This window comes from Setaria viridis, chromosome 9 (assembly GCF_005286985.2).
Source record: "Setaria viridis chromosome 9, Setaria_viridis_v4.0, whole genome shotgun sequence".
Classification (NCBI taxonomy): domain Eukaryota; kingdom Viridiplantae; phylum Streptophyta; class Magnoliopsida; order Poales; family Poaceae; genus Setaria; species Setaria viridis.
In genome coordinates, this window is record NC_048271.2 from 42,583,921 (window position 1) to 42,606,223 (window position 22,303).

The window sequence follows — 22,303 nt, forward strand, 5'->3', positions numbered from 1 at the left end:
TTTGCCAAATGCCGAAATATATTCAGTAAAAAAACATGCTTATACAAGGAAAAGAAAAATAGCAAGTCCGTATGTAATCCTTTCGAGAATAGAAGGTAAAGTTTTCTATGTTTGCCGAGTCTTTTTCAGCCAAGTTCAACTTTTCGACAAGGAAACCATCCTCTTGTTTGCCAAGTCTATTTTTCAGTTAAAAAAAATGCTTAAAGAAAAAAAAGGTAATCCGGATTATGTTCGGGGTATTGAACCCGACGTGAATCGAACACGCAACCTTCTGATCTGGAGTCAGACGCGCTACCATTGCGCCACGGATCCGGTTGTGATTGAACGGTACCCATTATTTTATATAAACATTTGATATCTGTTAGGGGCACCAATGGTTCGATCCGAACCTTTCCACCTGACCCACGCAACTAATAAGGAGCGATGTATTGATTCCATTTGCTAACACTACTTTGGTCCATATGATCCGATGGGTCTCACGGTTCGAACCTGATGTACGTGACGCTGATGAAAATACGTGACCGTGACAGACGTAATGCGGCGCCTATTCTTCTTACACAGCACCATATATGTATACAGCTATGTAAAGTCTCTTGCTTCCAACAGTATCGAGATTCTTGCTCGTGTTGGCCCATAGAAATCAACAGAAAGCTAGGCTTGATGTTTTAGAGTTCAGCGGTTCAAGCAATTGATTGGAGCTCTAACAATTCAAAGGAGTTTCCATACAGGGAAATTGCCAATTTTCCATATAATTAAAGGTAGAACAATTGTTTGCTTCTACCACATCACCCATAAATTATAAAACAAAAGAAATAGCTGGTCAAGAGATTTATTGCATAACAGTGAAGCACGAAGACCACCAGCTACTCAGAGTATACTACATCTGCATGTGAAACCTTTCCTTTGTCCATTTCTTGGCCCAAAACATCATTCTCCAGCCACAAGGCAGCAAGAACAAATCCAAAAATTCCTGTGAATGAAACAGACAGAAACATATTTATTCAGCTAACATGGCAACATAATATGAGTATTCAAAAAAATGGTGGATTAACTATAGCAGCCCCATCATGTGGTTGCAATAGGCACTACTGGGCTTATAAACTGGTGGTATACAAGTGCATGTGCATACAAGGCAGAAGAATGAGAGCTAAATGGATATGGTCACACAATAAGAGCCAATAAGCTGGAACAGAAATGTTTCAGAAATACTCATTTTTCACCTTTACTGACCACCACCAACTATTTCTGAACACTAGACAAAATACTTCTGCACAGCTTGTACTACAAATCTGTAATTTCTAGTATATGATGCACTACTACACTCTGCCACCATCATACAGGATCTCCTATGCAGACTCGATGCTGGTAAAAATAGTAAGGCACTCGTTGGAAAACGGCAAGTCCACAAGTGGCAGATCAATTATGCAGTGCTATACTATGTCTCAGTATGACTGTATGCAATCTAGTAATAGCTACTCATGTATGTTGAATGATCCTTATGAGGAAAAGATGACTCAAAAGTTCATTGCATTAACAACTGTACATGTTGTTACAGATTAATTTTCTACATAGTGATTAAGGATGTTTGCTCCAGATAAATATCAAGAGAAAAATTAGGACTTCATGCCTTGTTAGTTTAGAATAACTTTTCTAATGAACATCCATAAAAATGTTTAAAGCTACATTATTCCTGATAATTAGCTAAGATACATCCAGTCCTAACAGATCAGAGAATAAGTGGACTGCAGTTCAACTGCAGTGAACAAGCAAACACAGATCAAGAGAGGGAAAGACTGTTGGACCAGTGGTGTACATCGTTTCGAATCAACCAAGTAATAAGCATTGAGTTTCACATCAACATTGTTCATCCGAACCATAGAAATTGATGCACCGCACTTAACCAGACAATAAACATCAAACAGAGGTAAATGATTCAGCTGGCGTGGGAACTGGAGTGAACACAATACTAGATCGATTGCCCGCACGTCATCAATCCCCAAGGCCCGCCCAAATCGGACGGAGACCTACTCGAAAACCCCCGGGGATTGGCAGGAGAAATCAGCTTACCTTCTCTGCTAGGCGGATGAGGGGCCGGTTTGCCGTGGTTCTTGGAGATGGTGGAGGACCGGTGGGTAGCGACCGAAGTGGAGGAGCTCGAGGAGGCGGACGGACGGGGAACCGCTGGCGGGAGTGAGGGTGGCGTTGACGACAGGGGTGCCGACGGAGGAAGTGGGCGACGGACTCGGTGGGGGCGCCGTCGCTGCATGCACGGAAGATCTCCGAGGGGTGGGTCGAACCACTCGCCCCCAAGGTTCGAGTGCTTTCGATCCGCTAACCCTAACCTTGGTCGTGGACCTGATGAGGGGCCCAATAGGGTCATTTTTTTGGGTCGGGTCGACGAGTCGATGGGTCGACCCGCACCACACCCATCTTTACATATCTGTTGCGAGGGTGATAATAATCGTCTCTCTAGTCATGTATATCTCCGGAAGGGCAAGGGCTTGTGCATGCATGCAAAAGTTTTAGCCACACATTCTACCTGGATCTATAAATTAAACTTGAATAAGCAAGGGAAAAGAGTATCGGTGGCTTACAAAACAGGAATGACATTGCGAAGTGGCAATTGGAGTTTTTGTTAATGGGTTTGAGCAATATGTTTGATGATTGCCATTTGTGCACGACTCTCTTTAGTCATCCATCCAAGGGACTGATCCATTCCTATACTTGTTTGAGATGTCCTTTTGAAATTGATGCCATATCCCCTCAAAAGAAAGAAAGAAAGAAAGAAAGAATGGACGAATCGCGAAGCTGAATTTGCGATCGACCGGCAATTCTCGACCGGACGGCCAAATCTGCGACACATGCGCACGCAGCTGTCTCCACCGCACTTCTCCGCACCCACATGGTAGGTCCCACTAAATTTCTTTGGATCTCTCTCCCCCTTTCATTTCTCCGTCCCTATCCTCTGTCCTCTCTTGGCTCCTCAGAGGCTCAGATCCCTAACGCCTCGACGAGGAGCTTGCAGCCCAGGAGCTGAGCGGCGAGCGATCGGCGCGCAGCCCAAGGGAGGTCGTCACCCAACGAGGTAGCCCGCGACTCTGACGAGGAGCTCATGCCCCACGGGAGCGGCGGCTTCACCTGGAGGGGCAGGGTGCGATGGTGAGGTGGGCGGCCTAGGTGAGGGCGTCCCCCGACGGGTCATGCTCGCCTCCACCAGATCCGGCGAGCGCCGCTCGTTGGCTCGAGCAGAGGGCAAGGCAGCGGAGGGGCTAGCCATCTACCGGCGAGGCAAAACGACGCTGGCCGAGCTCGCTCTTCGCCGGATCAGGCGAGCTACGCCCAGCTCCCGTGGCGATGGGGACCGGTTCCCCCAGGCGGCGCACAGCTCCCTTCGGCGGCGTGGCGGCATTGGTCAGGCGCAGGAGCGGTTGAGATTTTTTTCCTTTTTTTTTCTTTTTTCTTTCCTTTTTTATGACTTTTGAGTTTTGGTACAAATCTTTTCAAAAAAAGTTTTGTACGCAACTTTGTATTCAATTTTTTTCAAAACTTTTCTTTTCCATTTTTTAAGAACTTTATTGAAGTTTTTGTTATCAAATTTTTGCTTCAAAAATTGATGTCCGAATTTTCTCCCAAAAACTTTGGCACACCGGATGCTATAAATTTTTCGTATAAGTTCTTGAGTTTTCAAATTTTGTGGAACACAAAAAAAATTGTACTTGAATTTGCATGTTAATTTTTTTATATAAAACTTTCCTTTTTCCCTTTTTGTTTCTGCTTGTTTTTTTGGTTTGGGGCCCGACTCACGTGGCCACATTAGCAACCCAAAAGCGAATATTACCAGAAAAAGTAATAAGGGGTTGTCGGAGATTGACCGCTCGCCCGTGAACTTGATTAACCTCAAAAATTAGGAAAGAAATCATGTGCCTGTTTTATCCAAGATAGTGCGTGACTGCTGCCTTCGCCACTAAGGATGTCCATTTAGGTCTATAAATTTTCTGGTTCACTGGTGAAAAAACTGAAATTTGCAAATCTAGAATTTTCATTTCAAATTTTGATGAAAAATGAACAAATTTTAGTAATCAAAATTTCATGTCTATAATTAATATGCTCACTCAAGCTACAGCTCAATGAATTGCCTGCTAGATGAGGTCACGTTCAAAGTTTTCACCCCCTAGTCCGAGTGTCTGAGATTGGGTCCTGGACTCCTGGTTGCCAGAAGAAATCTAGGTACGTAAAGAATGGTTTGACCATATATTGAACTAACATGTACCTATATAATATTTTGAAAAATTAAAACTTGTCTGAACCTTTTTTTTTACCAAAATAATATTTCCAATCCACCGGCAGCCCCCAAATTAAATAAATTTCTCTGAAATTTAAATCCCTGCTCTCCTTACTCATCAGAAGTCACAAGCTGCACGCATGCATCACAATGCGCACAAAAAAGAGGACAGCTAAAAGCCTAAAACAAAGGCAAGACTGCACGTCGCAACTATAGTTACTACCACTGTCCACTGAGGTTGAGCAACACGTACGATCTTTCCCATCTGGGCATGAATGTTTTTAACCGGGCAGCAGAGGGACCAATCCAATTTTTGTAGCAGGTGGTTTGAGCCGTTCTCTTCATCGCTCGACGATAAAAACAAAGAACACGCAGACCAAGCACTCCTCCACAACCAAGAAAACAAGAATCCGCGCATCAATCAGTTCTTCCAACCACGAGAGTGCGCGACAGCTAAAGCCTCGTCACAAGCCACCAGCCACCGTGATGGAGTCGGCGGCCCCCAGACCTAAGAAGAGGAGATCATCGGAGGCCCTGCCGCCAACGGCGACGGCGACGCCGAGTTCCGAAGAAGCTGCAAGGACCAAGAAGACAGGCCAAGAACCACCGGCGGCCGTTGCTGAAGGAGAAGAAGGCAGCAGCCGGGGCGGTGGCGTCGACCGCATCAGCGGCCTCCCCGACGCCATCCTAGGCGAGATCATCTCCCTCCTCCCAACCAAGGATGGCACGCGCACCGCCCAAGTCCTCGCCTCCAGGTGGGCTCACCTCTGGCGCTCGGCTCCGCTCAACCTCGACTGCCGCGACCTCCCCGACGACGACGAGGTCCTCGCCGTCGTCTCCCGTATCCTCTCCGCCCACGCTGGCCCCGGCCGCGCTTCTGCGTCCCCGCGGAGCACCTCCTCCACCGCGGTGCCGCCGTGGATTATTCCTGGCTGCGCTCCCCCGCCCTCGACAGCCTCCAGGAGATCGACATGGGCTGCCGCCGGCGATCTGGACCGGTGCAGCTCGGTGAGCGGGCAAAAGCTGCCGTCGTCTACCTTCCGCTTCTCGGCCACTCTCACCGTCGCCACCATCTGCCGGTGTTACGGTGTCTTCCCCTACGGCGCCGGGCAAATGTTCCATCTCCCGCGGCTCAAGCAGCTCGCGCTCGTCCATGTCTGCATCTCCAAGGGCTCACTGCACAACCTCATCTCCGGCTGCCCAGCACTGGAGTTCTTGCTTGTTGACGAAAGCTTTGGCTTTCCTTGCCTCCGGATCAACTCCAATACCCTTCGGGGCATCGGCGTGCGAGCTGCGCGGAGGTCACAACAGCTCGTCATCGAGGATGCCCCTTGCTTGGAGACGTTGCTGTCCGCTGATGGTGCGGGCCCCGCCGGCCTCGATGTGTCCGTGAAGGCTCAAGCTGCGCCTAAACTGGAGACCATAGGCTGCGCTCCGGATTGGTTTGGCAGATTCAGCAGGCACGTGTTCGGATCCACGGCTTTTCAGGTACCTGTGCTGTGTGCTCATTATCTTGCTCCATGTCCTCGTATTTCAATTCGTAAGGCTGCTAATTATGAATTTATGATATGATGCATTTCTGCTACAGATGAAATTTGCATCATTTGCGTTTGCAGATGGCTTAATATTGCATGGTTTGTTCAATGTGTAAAATTGGAAGAACGTGGATGCGTATCTCAGCTGTCCACGGTTGCATGTTTATATAGTCCCAATAGGGTACAAGATTACTAGTAAAGTTGTTGTATGAGTACAGGACTTGGTTATCTCTAACTTGTACAAGAAGATCAATTATATCTCTAGCAAACCGAGTCCTTCTACCTCACAACAACTTGAGTTGTTACAAATAGATCAAATACGATTACAAGTACATTTCTAACAGCCTTCCTCAATCTAAACTTCTCTTCTGTTTGAGATTTATATTAACCCTGAAATCTTCAAGTTTCACAACATGTAGCGCCTTGGTAAAGCCATCTGCAATTTGATCTTTAGTAGATATCAATGGGACCTGCAATTGTTTGTTGGTGACCCCGTTCTCTAACAAAATGAAAGTCAATTTCGATGTGCTTTGCCCGTGCAGGAAAGACAAGATTTGCTGAAAGATAAGTAGCTCCCAAATTATCACACCACAAAATCTGTGGCTGTCTCAAGTGAATTCCAAGCTCATTCAACAAGGACTCAAGCCAAATTACTTCGGTTGTTGCATTTGCCATTGCCTTATACTCAGCTTTAGTACTAGATCGCGACACAGACACAATAGCTTGTTTTCTAGCACTCCGTGAAACAAGATTATAGCCAAAAAGATATAACAAATCCTCCCGTTGATTTTCTATCATCTATACTACCAGTCCAATCCGCATCAAAAAATCACTTAACAAATTGGAATTTATCTTAAAAAATCTTAGACCAAGATCCACTGTATGTTTAACATACCTCAAAATTCATTTCACGGCCGTCCAATGAACAGAGGTTGGTTCATGTAGGGATTGACACACCTTGTTCACCGCAAAAGCCAAATCTGGTCTAGTAAGAGTTAAGTATTGAAGAGCACCAACTATGCTTCTGTAAAGTATACCTTCTTCGGCACCAAGAGGTTCCCTTCAAACCTTGAGAGCTTTTTTGACATTGATAATGGAGTTGGAGAGGGCTTGTAGTTTGACATCCCAACACCTGTAAGGATCTCTTGGGCATATTTTTCTTGAGACAAAAGTAAGCTTCGTTGAACTTCTATGCCCAAGAAATAATGTAAGTCACCAAGGTTCTTTAGAGCAAGATCTTTTCTTAAATCAGAGAGCAAGGCGGTAACTGCTTCTTTAGAAGAATTTGTAACAATAATGTCATCAACATAGATAAGCATATAAATGATAACTCCTGATTTTTTATGAATAAATAGGGAAGTATCTGATTTTGAAGGAGTAAAACCAAGATTGACAATAAGTTTGGTACTTAACCTTGCATACCAAGCTCTCGGAGCTTGTTTTAAACCATAGATGGCTTTGTCAAGATGACACACTAGATGTGGAGCATCAACATTCTCAAACCTAGGTGGTTGTTTCATATATACCTCTTCTTCCATAACACCATGCCAGAACGCGTTCTGAACATCCAATTGTCTAATACACCATCCACTTGACACGGCTACAGATAGAACCAATCTCACCGTGGCAATCTTTACAACTGGACTGAAAGTATCCTCGTAGTCAATCCCGAATCGTTGCTTGAACCCTTTGGCCACCAGTTGAGCTTTGTATCTGTCAATGGAGCCATCTGACTTCCTTTTAACTTTGAACACCCACTTGCAAACTATCACATTTTTACCTTTGCATGCTTCAACAAGATGCCATGTTTGATTTTTGAGAAGAGCACTGTACTCTTCTTACATTGCCTGTTTCCACTTTTGATCCTTGAGTGCTTCTTCTAAACTTTCAGGTTCACCAATCGAGCAAAACAGTACGGTACATCGTACGGTACTGTGCCATCCATAAATTTCTTTGGTTTTGTAATCTCATGTTGTAGACGAGTGCGCCTGGGCGGTGTAGCTTGTGCAGCTAAAGGAGTTGGCGAAGAGGCTGGCGCACTGGATCTAGAAGCCGTAGAGGATCCAGCTGCACTAGAGACAACAGCTAGAGGAGGCGTACGTGTCGCTGGTGGAGAGGGGGGGGGGGTGCGGTCGGAGATGCGTCCCCCGCGCGCGAGACTGTGCTGTCCTCCCACGCGGCGCAGCGGGAGAGGCTCCCAGGTCCTCGGGAGGCGAGGATAGACCTGACGGGCCTGTAGGCGGATCGAAATTGGGATCAGCGCTCGATCCTCCTCGCGTCACCACAGAATCGACTTGGGATCGCACGCCAGGATCTTCTGTGGCACTGTCTCCCACATTTCCAGGAGTTGGAATATCCAATATTCCATTGTTTTGCACTGAATTTTCAGTAGTTGCACCCTGCAACTTAGCGCTATCATCTGAATCATTAGAAGTATTAGTAGCATGAGAGTCAACACAATCAACATCCCCCAGATTTAGAAGATGGGTAGGTAAAAGAATAATTTCTTTACAATGAAGTGCACCAGCATTTGGATGAAGATGTGCAAAAGGAAAGAGATTTTCATCAAACACAACATCTTTGGAAAAATAGATGTGGTCAGTAGAGGGATCAAGACACATAAAACCTTTATGCAGGGAGCTATACCCAAGAAAAACACAACGAGTAAAGCGGAAAGCAAGCTTGCGTGAGTTATAAGGTCGAAGATTCAGCCAGCAAGCACAACCAAAAATTCTTAGAGAGCTATAGTTGGATTTTTCCTGAAAGAGCCGCTGAACAGGAGTATCATATCCAATAACTTTGCTAGGTAGAAGATTAATAAGATGCGTAGCTGTGAGAAAAGCTTGATCCCAATAATTTAAAGGCATTGAAGCATTTGCTAAAAAGGCAAGGCTACTTCAACAATGTGGCGATGCTTGCTTTCTGTAACACCATTCTATTGGTGAGCATGAGGGCAAGAAACATGATGGGCAATGCCAATACTTTGAAACAAAGAGTTTAATTTTTCATATTTTCCTCCCCAGTTAGATTGAATGGCTAAAATCTTTTTATTGAACTGCCGTTCTACAAGATTTTGGAAATCCTAGAATATCCGAAAAACATGTACTTGCTAAAGTCATCAATGAAGCTAACATAGTATATATGTTGACCAACAAAAGCTGGAGCAGGCCCCCACACATCAGAGAAAATTAAATCAAGAGGAGCTTTAGTAATACTATCTAATTTTAGATAAGGCAATTGATGGCTCTTGGACATTTGATAAGAATCACACACCGAATCTAACTCTTTATCACTAGCATAAGGAAGACTATTTGAACTAAGAACTCTTTCAACAATTGGAAGAGCAGGATAACCTAATCTACTATGCCACTTGGAAGTAGAAGGTTTATTGACACCAAAAGCTTGTTTATTGGGGCTTCCTCTTGAAAGATTCAACCCAAGGGGATATAGGCCTCCTCGACATCTACCTCAATGGAGAGTTGTCTTCGTTTCCTGATCCTTGATGAGAAAATAATTTGGATGAAACTCAAGCAAGGTATTGTTGTCTAAAGCTAGTTTATGAACAGAAACAAGACTTTTGCTAGCACTAGAAACATGGATGATATTCTTTAGATGTAGATCTTTATGTGGGGTATGTAAAATTTTGTGACCAACATTACTAATACTCATACATGTTCCATTGGCGGCATGGACTTGATCATGACTAGCATACTTGTCTCGAACAGTTAGCTTCTCAAGTTCTCCTATCACATGATCAGAGTTGTCGTTGTCCACATACCAATTGGAATCATAACCATAGCCTGTGGTTGTAGCTCATGGAGTCTTGTTGCTTGACTGATCATCATCATCATCATACTTGTACCAACATCTTGAGGTGTCATGACCGACCTTCTTACAGATCTGGTACACTGTCTTGTTGCACCCCGCTGCTTAGGCGCATTGACCACCTCGACCTCCTTGACCATGGCCACAATTGTTGCCTGAGGGACCTCGGCCACGATAACCATTGCCGCGGCCATGAGCTGTAGAATTTGCAGAGGATTGGTAGTGACCACCATCCTGAAATATCTCGATGTGCATATCATATGCTAAGCTGGGAGTACATATCACTCATAGATATAGATCCAATACAGTCAAAAATAGAAGATACAAAAGGATTGTAATCATAGTCAAGGCATTCACAATGTAGTTGATCATCTCATCATCTTCTATGATCTTACCAATATTTGATAGCTCATCTTTGATGGAACACATCTTTCTGTAGTAGGTCGAGGAAGACATACCGCCGTTCTTGCTGTAGTAAGAGTTGCATCCGAAGATTTGCAGCATGCGCCTTGGACTGCGCTGAGAACATCTCTTCAAGCGCCGCTCATGCTTCTACCGATGTCATTGCTGTCGCCACCGGTGCTAGAGCTTCTTTGGTGAGGGAATTTAGTAGGTAACTCGATACCTGTTGATCTTTGGCAACCCACGATGCATAGTTGGGGCTGGGAATCACTTCTTTCTTGTCCGCCTTGGCCACCGCCAGGGTCTTTGGCGGTTCATGGGTAGATCCATCTAGGAACCCCATGTATTGAGCACCACGAATGGCTAGAAGGAATTGAACCTTCCAGAGTAGATAGTTGTCACGAGTTAACTTCTCAGACACAACACCAAGCTGCGCCATTGTGGAGGAGGAAGATGCCATGGAAGCTTGGAGGAGTTTATGTATGTTTTGTGGAAGAAGATGCTTTGATTACCATGTAAAATTGGGAGAACGTGGATGGCTATCTCGGCTGTCCATGGTTGCATGTTTATATAGTCCCAATAGGGGACAATATTACAAGTAAAGTTGTTGTATGAGTATAGGACTCGGTTATCTCTAACTTGTACAAGAAGATCAATTCTATCTCTAGCAAACCTAACTTGTACAAGAAGATCAATTTTATCTCTAGCAAACCGAGTCCTTGTACCTCACAACAACTTGAGTTGTTACAGATAGATCAAATACGGTTACAAGTATATTTCTAACACTAGGTACAGGGATGGCACCTAACCAGCTTAAAGACTGTGGTGCACAATGTTAGGATTTTATCTGTTCACTCGTGGAGTTTTAACTTGGACATGGTTATTGACTTGATGAAGTGCTTTCCATGTTCAGAGAAGCTGTATATAAAGGTACTGACAATTCTTCACAGACAGTTCCTAATGTTTAGATAATCTTTCACTCACCTACTGTTACGTCGATCATTGTACCAAAGCAGTTTACTTAGCTTAATTTTCATCATCTTCTTCTTCTTTGGTTGTGTTCTTCTTCAGGGTTCAGTCTTGGGGACAAAGAATCTGTGGTGCCGAAAACACATCATTTTATCCAATGCTTTGACATCTGTCTCAAGACACTAGCCTTAGAAGGTTATTGTGACGCTCGACCCAATTTGGTTAAGATCCAGTAGTGGCTCATGAGCGCAAGTGCGTATGTTTAGTACCACCTTGCTGGTTGAGCAAGGGTGGAGCCAACTTATAAGCTTTTGTCCACCATCCATAGCACCTTCGGGTTAACCCTTTTACACGAAGCGAGGACGAAAGTGTAAGCAGGACGCTATGTGTACGCGTGCCCGCCCCTCGGAAGGGTTGGCGGTGCGACTTTGAAGGACGGGGTGTTATAGTTATCGCGGCACCAAGTCACAGGTTAGCTTTGCCTTATTCTTTCTATTGAATGCGAGAGAGCTAGAGTTAATGAGACTTAGAAGTTGTGGAAGGCAAAAGACACAATGAAGAGTTTCTTGCAAAACAAACAATTGATGCTTCAGATGCAGAAATGGGCTTCCCAAGGTGCTCGGTTAGAATTTGTTCTTTTAGGAATACATGTATGTTTTCTAACGTACTCTCCCAAGATGTAGTGTCTTAGCTGGTTAGTCATCGCATTTAATTTGTCTACTATATAGGTGTAAAAACCATGTGAGTTGATGTCGAACTTCTTTCATGTTATACCTAAGTAAAGTGCATCCTGAACATTAATTACAAGGTGCCATCTATGACTTTCCCAATTGCTGTGCTTACCAATCTCATGTGGACATGTGGTTCCATCACGCAATCAAAATAACAAAGACATCACATTGCTTTCTCATGTTGATGAGCTCCTATTTCAGCGTCGAAGTGTCAAACACCACATAATGCATCACCAATGTGACCGACAGGTTATTGGTGGAAACTTGCTTCGTGACAAATAATTTCACAATATGGTTCCTAAAATGAAAATTGCTTCCTTGTAGTAGTAAAGACATTTCTTGCTCATGAAATACGGGGAGGAAATATATGAAGGACAACAGGGTACTATTAATTAGTGCACACGCCTCACCTGTTTGGAAATGAAAAGACTGAAAAAACCTTTTTTTGAAGCTGTTTACAGTAGAAGTGCTGTTGGACAATCTCAGCTGGAATTTGGAAGCTCAATTGGTTGCATCAGGAAGTAGTACTCTACCATACATGTTCTGATTCTTTCAAAACTGAGCTCTTCTGGAGTTGACCCAAGTAAGAAAAAAAGGAGACCGGAGGCTTTTTTATCATGCTTTTTACTAAGGAAAAATAGCCTGATTCCTTTCGCAGTGTGTACGAGAGAGTAAAGGAACTGCAAGCATAGGCGAACAACTCAAACCAACAATTAATCATACTGGAGTGCAATGGTTGCCTTAAGAGGAATCTGTCCCAGATCTAAGCCATTGAAAAAGGTGAGGACCTTGCCAAGATTATTTCTAGGATCAGAAGACATACAAGCTACGGAATCAAAGAGAATAAGGGCAAAACTGAAACGGCATACAAGATAGAGAAACAAGATGGAAAGTTTGCTGTGTTCCGTTCAAGACCACGCCACTGGTAGTGGTAGGCTTCGTGTAAAGAGAAAAAGGAGGAGGTAGCAAGTTGCCTTGGAAAAAAAACATAGCTCAGGGTGTTGTGGCAACAAGAAAAAAGAAATAACTTCACTTCCCTGCTAATTGCGGCCCCTATAAAAACTAACTTAATTATTTGATTGGGGCCATCATTCCTCATGCACGAGCAATCCAATTTCACTAGTGATATATCACCTTTGTACATTTGCATCATATTGTGAAGTGAGGAACACAAGAAAAGGCAAGAGTGGACATTGCAAACTTTTGATTACTTACTATCCAGTTTCAATGATAAGTTGCAATTGGTGGTCATATCGTAGTTGACTGTAGTTCAGTAACGTGTTTTATATTTCCTAGTTGTGCATGACTCCTTTTAGCCGTCCATATAAGGGGATCTATCCATTTTTGTACTTGGTAGTTGAGTGGCCACCTTAAAAGTTGAGAAACTGCAGTGTCCCCTCTCAACGACAAAAAGAAAGTAAAGAAAGAAAAAGGTGTGTTTGTTCCATCCAGGGTCGAGAGGGACGGCGCAACGCCAACGCTAGTTGCTTACAAGCCACTAGCCATGGAAATTAAGTGAAAGCAGCAGCTTCCAATGCTAAGAATAAGAGGAGATGAGAGCCACTCGAGACTGACAAATTACCCCAATGGCAATGGAGGTGCACGTGCCCAATCTCCAAGCTACAACGATGATCACAGACATTTAGCCATAGTTTTCACTAACGATAAAATAGGTCGGGGGCAGTAGATTTCAGACTGCAGAAAGACATTCTAAATTGAGTGGTGACTTTCTCCTTTCACACAAGCATCACAATGTGCCCACACACATACGAACAAAACTCGAGTAGAACCAAGGCAAGACTGCAGGTTGAGAACTTTTGGCCTTTTTGATCTTTTTTGGTGGGAATGACAGGTCCTGTTCAAAGTTGAAAGGCTCGTCTTGCGTAGACAACGACAAGAAAATAAACTTCAGTTAAAAAGCAAGCAAGAGGCCAGGCGTCTCTGTTCCACTCCATCAAGAGAGAGTGCAACGGGCAACACCTCGTCACCAGCTGCCAGGCACAGTCATGGAGGCGGCGGCTCCCGGTGCGAAGAAGAGGAGAGCAGAGGCGCCGGAGACCGGCACGTCCTCGACGCCGGCGACAGCGGCCACGGATACGCCCACTCCCGAAGCTACACCAATCAAGAAGACAGGTGCACACAGCAGCCAAGAACCACCACCGCCCGGCGCCGGAGGAGAAGACGGCAGCGTGGACCGCATCAGCGGCCTCCCAGACGCCATACTCGGCGACATCATCTCCCTCCTCCCAACTAAGGAGGCCGCACGCACCCAAGTTCTCGCCTCCCGGTGGGCTCACCTCTGGCGCGCCGCCCCGCTCAATCTCGACTGCCGCGATCTCCCGGAAGCCGACGACGAGGTCCTCGCCGGCGTCGTCTCCCGCATCCTCTCCGCCCACCGCGGCCCCGGCCGCCTCTTCCGTGTCCCGGCGCACCACGTCCACGACCGCGCCGCCACCGTGGATGCCTGGCTGCGCTCCCCCGCCCTCGACAACCTTCAGGAGATCGAGTTCTGCGACCATCGTCGGCCGGCTCTGGAGCAACCACCGACGCCTCCGGCGTCCCTATTCCGCTTCTCGGCCACCCTCCGCGCCGCCACCATCTGCCGGTGCCACATCCCCGACGGCGGCCCCGTGCAAGGGATCCGCTTCCCCCAGCTCCAGCAGCTCGGACTCGTACGGGTTCGCATCTCCGAGGGCTCGCTGCACAGCATGATTTCCAGGTCCAGCTTCCCTGCCCTGGAGTACTTGTTTCTTGACAGCAGCCATGGCTTCCGTTGCGTCCGGATCAACTCCACCAGCCTTCGAAGCATCGGCGTCCGAACCGACTACTATGGCCAGGACCTCCGGTTTCAAGAACTCGTCATCGAGGATGCTCCGTGTCTTGAGAAGTTGCTGTGTGCTCAACGTGTAGGCTTCCATGTATCCGTCATGGCAGCACCGAAGCTGGAGACGTTAGGCTCCCTTTCTAATTGGCCTTCCAAACTCTCCAGGTCCAGACACGTGTTTGGATCCACGGTTTTTCAGGTACCTGTTGCGTTGTTCGTCTTGCTGCTGCTTGTCTTCATTATATAGTATAAGCTAATAAGGCTTGCTAATCAAAGCTAATAAGCTGCATTGCAGTTACAAACAAGTCTTGCATAATTTGCATTTCTTGATGGCCTGATGATGTCTTGTGTTCTCTAATAATTGAATAAGGGGTTGGACCTCGTTAGCTTCACGTCGGCGGTGCGCGGTGTCAAGATCTTATCAGTAGATTTGTTGATTGGTAATCTAGATATGGTCATTGGCTTGATGAAATGCTTCCCATGTTTGGAGAAGTTGTACGTAAAGGTGACAGTTCTTCCCGCCCTGATATTCTCACGTTCTGCTGACCTTTTCATTCACTTGCTGTTGCATCGAAATCCTCACGCCAAATGTGTTCTTTCTTCTGTGTTCATTTTCAGGGCAGTATATCAGGAAGAAGGGAAAAGAATCTGTGGCGCCGTAAGCATAGGCACCTTATCCAATGCTTTGACAGCCATATCAAGACACTAGTCTTGGAGAACTACGAGGGCATCAAGTCACACGTTAGCTTTGCCTCATTCTTCCTACTGAACGCGAGAGAGTTGGAGCTCATGAGACTTGAGGTTGCACAGAAAAACTGCAATGAGGAGTTCTTCGCTGAGCAGCGTGTAAAGCTTCAGGTGGAGGGAAGGGCTTGCAGAGGCGCTCGGTTAGATTTTGCATTAAATAGATGTCATTGCCGTATTATACACATCGATCATGTTCATGATTTAACCATAGCCGATCCCTTTGAATGTACATGCTGAAACTATAGCTTCAGTACATATACGCACTTTCATTAATCTTGATGGATTTAAACAAGGTGTGTTATAACGTTTGTTGTTTGTTTTATGATCCATGGGATGATGCTAGGATACCGAAAGTATACAGAGCCTTGTGAAATAGAAAATGGTAGCTTCCTTAGGCGCTCATTTTGGTCACCTACTGAAACTGAAGTTAAAATGATTTTATACTTCATGTGCACCTCCATGACGTGATTATGTGCCAATGCACGATTATGTGCTGATAGTTTATCCCTACCCACATCAAACTTAGGACAAAAACGACACAGATGACCATGACATCAAGCTTAGCTTAGGACAACACGTGAAAGGAATCATCTTCAAATTCTAGTGTTCCGTTGTTTCTCAGTTAGCACGCATGACCACGTGAAAATAAAAGAATTAAACCAACCATTACCGACTAGGCGACCAACAACCACAAGTACACAAGTGTTCAGATCTCTCAGCGATATATACTATACACCACATTTGCCATCAAAACGTATCCTAGCTTAGCACCCAACGCAGCTGATGGAGCTGATCGCTTTGCTCCTGGTGCTCCTCGTCGTGGCCGCCGCCTACTCGGCATCGGCGGCGGCCTCCCATCGCCGGCGCTCGCGGTGCTTCCTCCTCGACTACGTCTGCTACAAGCCGCCGGACGACCTCAAGTTCCCCACGGAGACGATGCGCGCGCTTCTGGACCGCAGCGAGCGCCTCGACGGCCCCGCGCGCCGCTTCCTCCTCCGCGTCGTCGTCCGCTCCGGGCTCGGCGAGCACACCTACGCCCCGCGCACCCTCGTCGCCGGCCGCGCGGACGGCAGAGCCACCCACCAGGACTGCCTCGACGAGATGGACCCCTTCTTCCACGGCGCCGTCGCGGAGCTCTTCGCCTGGACGCCGGGGCTCGGCCCCCGCGACGTCGACGTGCTGGTCGTCAACGTCAGCACGTTCCACCCGGCGCCGTCGCTCGCGTCGCGGATCGCGGGCGCGCACGGCATGCGCGACGACGTCGCGGCGTACAACCTCTCTGGGATGGGTTGCGGAGCCGTGCTCGTCGCCGTGGACCTCGCCCGGAACGCCCTGCGCGCGCGGTCAACGCGGCCGGCGCTGGCGCTGGTGGTCTCCGCGGAGTGCATCGTGCCCAACTGGTATGTGGGCAACGACAGGTCCATGATGCTGGGCAGCTGCCTCTTCCGCTGCGGCGGCGCGGCCGTGCTGCTCGCCAACGACCCGGCGCTTCGCGGGCGGCGCGCCAAGATGGAGCTGCGCCTCGTGGAGCGGGCCACCGTCGCCGCCGCCGACGACGCGCACGGGGCCATCGTCCAGCGCGAGGACGATGAGGGCCGCGTCGGGATCAGCCTCAGCAGGTCTCCCGAAGGTCGCCGTCGCCGCCTTCGCCGCGAACATGAGGCGCCTCGTGCCGCGCGTCCTCCCCGCCACGGAGCTCGCCCGGTTCGCCGCCGCCGTGGCATGTCGAAAGTTGCTGCGCCGCCGCGGGGGCGGCGCAGCTACCGGTAGCAAGATCAACTTCAAGGCCGGCGCCGACCAATTCTGCCTCCACCCCGGCGGCGTTGCGGTGATCGACGCGGTGAAGCGGAGCATGGGGCTGGAGGAGCGCGACGTGGAGCCGTCGAGGATGACGCTGCACCGGTGGGGGAACACGTCGGCGAGCAGCGTGTGGTACGTGCTGTCGTACATGGAGGCGAAGGGGCGGCTCAAGGTCGGGGACAGGGTGCTCATGGTGGCGTTCGGGTCGGGGTTCAAGTGCAACAGCTGCGTGTGGGAGGTGACCGGCGACATGGCCGACAAGGGCGCATGGGCCCACTGCATCGACAGCTACCCACCGGAGAGGCTGGCCAACCCGTACATGGAAAAGTACGGCTACATCAACGGAGGACAAGGCGACGGTGCGCTGCTGGTTCAAATGCCTGAGCACTTGGACCGCGACGGCCCAAAAAGAAAAAGCCGTTTTGACTTTGGATCTGCCTGCCTATATATCGTGTGTGTAGAAGTGGGCTAGAGCCCATCAAAATGAATAGGAAAAGCGAGATTGGGCCAAGAATTCGGTTTGCAAGCGCGCACTCGTGGTTTGATGTCTCTTTCTTTGTGGGCGGGCGCAGGAGCTCTGAGTCTATCCATCTCACGGAAGTGATAGCTAAGAGAACTTCTGTAACGGAGTTGCTAGTGCACGGACATCGACGGACATCCGGACGGACGTCCGCGCCTGGACTCCGTTTCGCACGTCCACGCGGTGATGTGCTGCCCGACCCCACACGGGGACCGCTTGAGCCCCCTCCGCTTCCCACGTGCATGCACGCGGGCCCGCCTGCGCTGAGGCCTGTTTGGCGGCGCCCAGCAACTACGGTAGGTGGGTCTCATTGCAACATGGGCAACACCAGATCTACTTTTGCAATATACAGATGAAACACTTGCAATATACGGCCGAAATAGCTGAAATAATTGAACATACATCTGAAACACACTAGAAAACTTGAAAAGCCATTGCAAATATATGCAACATTCGGATAAAACAGTTGCAACATATATGTGAAACATATGCAACATCCAAATAAAGCACTTGCGACATACGTTTGAAAAACAAATGAAACATTTGGAACAGACGCTTGCAACATATGTGTATAGTTATTGCAATATATGCAATATCTGGATCTACTCCAAGCTGTAATATCACGAAATAATTTGTAAACATCTCGTACAACATCCATAATCACCTACCGCGACATGGAAAATAATTTAATGCAACATTGAAAAATAATGACTATAGCATTATGTCTCCACACACCAGGCAGGCGTCCCTCCTCTGAGCTCGCCGAAGCACCGCTGCATGCCGCCCTCCCGGCAGCTCGCCGGAGTGCCGCCACCCTCCAATTCTCCATGGCGCGGGAGGGAGAGAGATGAACGAGTGGTAGACATGATAGGATCGGAGGGAATGCGGTGGTGGATAGATAAGCCAGATGTCCTGTGGGACTCGCGTTCAATTTTTCACTGGACATCGGACGTCCGAGTCCTAGCATTATCATTACCGTTTCTTAATTTACTCGGTTACATTTTTCTTTTTTTTCAAGTAAGTAGCTGAGGTGGTATTTTTGGAGACTTGGAGGAGGCTTCAATGCTACACGTTTCTTTTACGGGAAAAATGAATTATTATGGAATACCCAGCGGCCGGCACGCGCCGGGAGTCGCTCGTGCAGTGGTTGCTCGTCCCTCTCTGCCATTTATTTGCTACACTACAGGAGTAGTATATCCCCAAGGCACAGCTGAAGCAATTACTCGCAATTACTCGCCGGAGATATCTATCATGATCAATACCGGACTAATATGTCATATTAAATATTCGAAGGTTAATTAGGTGGACTAAATATGAGCTAATTATAAAACTAATTACACAGAAGGAGGTTATTCACGAGATGAATCTATTAAACCTAATTAATTCATCATTAGCACATGTTTACTGTGGCATCACATTGTCAAATCATGGACTAATTAGGCTTAATAGATTCGTCTTGCAAATTAATCTCCATCTGTGCAATTGGTTTTGTAATTAGTCTATATTTAATACTCCTAATTAATACCTAAACATGTGATGTGATAGAAATTTTAGGAGGAACTAAAGAAACAAACACCCCTTATCTGATTTTAACATCTCATTCTTTTCCAACTGTCTAGATACTGATGCTCGGGGAAGCTCCATCCACACCTATCCACAAATTAGTCAACGAGCAGACATTTGTGCCAGTTGAACAGTATAGCCTGCATTATTGCAATCAAGAAAGTAAACGACAACATCTCTCTAGGAACCCTCCTATGTGCGGGAAGGGAACGCGCTATTCTAGCTGAAAATAAAAGAATTCCGCTGCATTCAACAACTATTATAACTACTCTCTCCATTCTAAATTGTAGGTTGTTTTAACTTTTCTATGACTTCACTCCGACCAGCTGTAATTTTGTCCTCTCGTACACACACCTCCATCGACCGTCCATCTGCAACTCGGAGCATCCTACTGCTGATATTTGGTTTGACCTCACCCACATGGTGGGACCCACACATTGATCACACGATTACACAAACGCAATTCCTCTTCTGCTCCCCGATCCCTCAAGCACTCGCCTTCTCTCTCTCCTATCTTCCTCTCAGATAGGCAAACAGCGGGGCACAACATCTCTGGCACCTGCGGTGACCTGTGATGCGGCGGACGTCGGCCGCATGACACGGAAGGGCTTCGGATCCTCCGCATGAAGATGAGGAAGATCCGCGGGCAGCGCCACCTCCTCCCATGGAGTTAACAGTGAGCCGCCGTCGCCCTCCTAACCCTAGCTACCTCTTCTTCCCTCCTGTTGGGGGGAAATATTAACGACCTCCTAATGCCGCTTAAAAACAGCAGTCACGAAGGCCCTGGCCCAACTGCGGTAATTACGATTACCGCCGACCCGGTAGGGGCAGAGAACATCCCACTCCGTCCCGCCCGACCTAGGGCCCCGGGGTCGGACAATCCCGACCCCTCGATGGCGGGACTCCGCCTCGCCCGACCGCGGTCCCAGGGTCGGGAGCGCCCGACCCCTCGCCGCAAGGCTCCGCTTCGCCCGACCCCGGGCGTAGGATGTCGGGCTCATCCCGACCCCTCGATGGCGGAACTCCGCCTCGCCCGACCGCGGTCCCAGGGTCGGGGGCGCCCGACCCCTCGCCGCAAGGCTCCGCTTCGCCCGACCCCGGGCGTAAAAGGTCGGGCTCATCCCAGCCCACGAGACAAGAGTCCACCTCAGGCGCAGATCTCGTGGGTCCCCCTGTCGATCTCGCCATAAATGCGTCGCAGGACTGTCAGGAAGAAGGATGACCGCACTCCTCACGCAACCTGCTGCAAGTTCCCATGCATGGCCGCACTGTACAAGCTACAGTACCTGCGGCCTGCTTCCATTCGCCGCAAGGCACTCATGACCTGCGCCGCCCGGAACAGAGGGAAGACTCGCCCGTTCTCGTGCCCCGCGCGCCCGGCAGCAGGGATGTGACGTCCGCTCTCCGCGAGCCATCAGCAGGGCGGCGGCATCCGCCGTCCCTCCCAACGGACACCAGAGTCACGACGAAACGCCCTCATCATGACCCGGCGGCTACATTCACCGAGGAGGCCATCGACAGGGCGCAACGACAGTTGGCGCGCCACCATCCTCCTCCAGCATGCGCGTCGGCAGACGTCGAAGGCCGGTGAGGACGCCGGGAACCTGGGAACTTGGTTCCTCCCTTCATGTTGTACTTTTTACCCGGCTGTGTTTAACTCTTTACTGTTCTCCACACCCGGTCTCACCTGTAACCCGGTGATCTCCTTACGATATAAAAGGAGCATCGGGGGCCTGAGATGGGGGGGACTTCTTTTTCTCAAGCCAACAACACACTCTCGTACTTCCTGAGAGCACAAGCACACATAAGAGACCTGGGATCAGTTCCCTCTCTCGCCCATCTGTAACCCCTACTACAGAACCCCGCGTGGGTAACACGAGCTGCCTCGATACTGGACGTAGGGCTTCCTTTGCCCGAACCAGTCTGACCCCGTGTCTCCCATGCCACCATCCGAAGCCTTACGCGCATAAAAGAAATTTACTAGTCTAAGTCTTGATCTGCAAATCTTGACGACGACACCTCCAGATCTAGCCAGAGCAAGCCACCATGTGCGGCATCCTTGCCGTCCTTGGCATCACCGACGCCTCCCTCGCCAAGCGCTCCTCATCATCGAGCTCTCGCACAAGTAAGGCATTCCCTAAAGCGTCCCCACATAAGCAGAGACTAAATGTGATATAAATATCAGTCCCAGTAGGCTGATAACATATTTATTCAACAGATGGTTCAAGAACCGTACAACTCCTGAGGGAGCGGGCGCGAAAGTCATGCCAAAATGATAAGTAAATGAACAATGGTAATGATCCAAGCTACAAATGCTAGGCAGCACTCGGGACTACATGCCAGCGGAAGCATCCTGCAAAGGGCCAACGCCACAGGCAACGTTGGGTGCGGAAGCGACCACCTACTCGATGTCCTCGGCAACGAAGTCCGGGTCTTCCTCTGAAGCAACAAAACAAGAGTGAATACAAAAGTACTCAACAAGTCCAACCATGCCCACGGTGGGAGTATAATAAGAATATGCACAAGTCATAATAAGGATAAGACTAAGGTTCATTTGCAATAAAGCTAGATTTTTAACACATGCAGGGGTTCACTTTGAAAAGTTTTTCACAAAGCATTTATTTAGTAACCAAATAATTGAGTGGCATTGATCCTACACGAAGGATCCAAATTTTAGTGCTACCAAACTCCTCGTCCGTGGTAGCTCACGGCACAATTGCCGAACACTTCCAAAATCTAAGACACGCTATGAAATTCATCCATCTCCCAAATACTAGTTATGTGCCCAAACCATAACTTGTCCAATACCGTGGACACAGCTATTCGAATAGGTTTTAAGTCTGCAGATGTGTATACTTTACCCACAGGTAGGGTACTGCAGCACGATCACCTTAGTGTTAGTGCGGATCCTATCAAAGCCATTACCCATCTTAGCTAAGACCTGACTAGCCAACACGGAAGCAGCCAAGGGGTCGATGACCTACCAATGAGGTCTTAACCGGGACCTAAGCCACCCGTGCTTACTCCTTCTCCATGGTCTCTCATTGCTCACCAGCTCTCCTGATGGCTAACAAATTTGCTAGTAGGATTTATGCTAAGCCTTTG

General features: G+C 48.1%; 2 protein-coding genes, 1 long non-coding RNA gene, 1 other non-coding gene and 2 pseudogenes across 4 annotated transcripts; 3 read left to right on the plus strand and 3 right to left on the minus strand.

Moving 5' to 3' along the window:
- Positions 1-240: 240 nt before the first annotated feature.
- On the minus strand, positions 241-312 carry TRNAW-CCA (transfer RNA tryptophan (anticodon CCA)). Its single transcript has one exon. It is a non-coding gene; the product is annotated as a tRNA-Trp (tRNA).
- Positions 313-679: 367 nt separating this feature from the next.
- On the minus strand, positions 680-2,427 carry LOC117839977 (uncharacterized). Its single transcript, XR_004636926.2, has 2 exons — positions 2,068-2,427; positions 680-970 (listed from the first exon to the last, which is right to left on the minus strand). It is a non-coding gene; the product is annotated as an uncharacterized lncRNA (long non-coding RNA).
- A 2,341-nt stretch (positions 2,428-4,768) lies between these two features.
- On the plus strand, positions 4,769-5,907 carry LOC117835697 (F-box/LRR-repeat protein At4g14103-like). Its single transcript, XM_034715036.1, has 2 exons — positions 4,769-5,770; positions 5,899-5,907. The coding sequence occupies exons 1-2, from the start codon at positions 4,769-4,771 to the stop codon at positions 5,905-5,907; spliced, it is 1,011 nt and encodes a 336-aa protein (XP_034570927.1).
- A 4,027-nt stretch (positions 5,908-9,934) lies between these two features.
- Positions 9,935-10,032, minus strand: LOC117841158 (small nucleolar RNA Z247; annotated as a pseudogene).
- A 3,718-nt stretch (positions 10,033-13,750) lies between these two features.
- LOC117835698 (FBD-associated F-box protein At4g10400) lies at positions 13,751-15,807 on the plus strand. The gene is made up of 2 exons (XM_072290975.1): positions 13,751-15,073; positions 15,187-15,807. The coding sequence occupies exon 1, from the start codon at positions 13,751-13,753 to the stop codon at positions 14,813-14,815; it is 1,065 nt and encodes a 354-aa protein (XP_072147076.1). The 3' UTR covers positions 14,816-15,073; positions 15,187-15,807.
- Positions 15,808-16,086: 279 nt separating this feature from the next.
- Positions 16,087-17,664, plus strand: LOC117840218 (3-ketoacyl-CoA synthase 12-like; annotated as a pseudogene).
- The last annotated feature ends 4,639 nt before the right edge of the window (positions 17,665-22,303 follow it).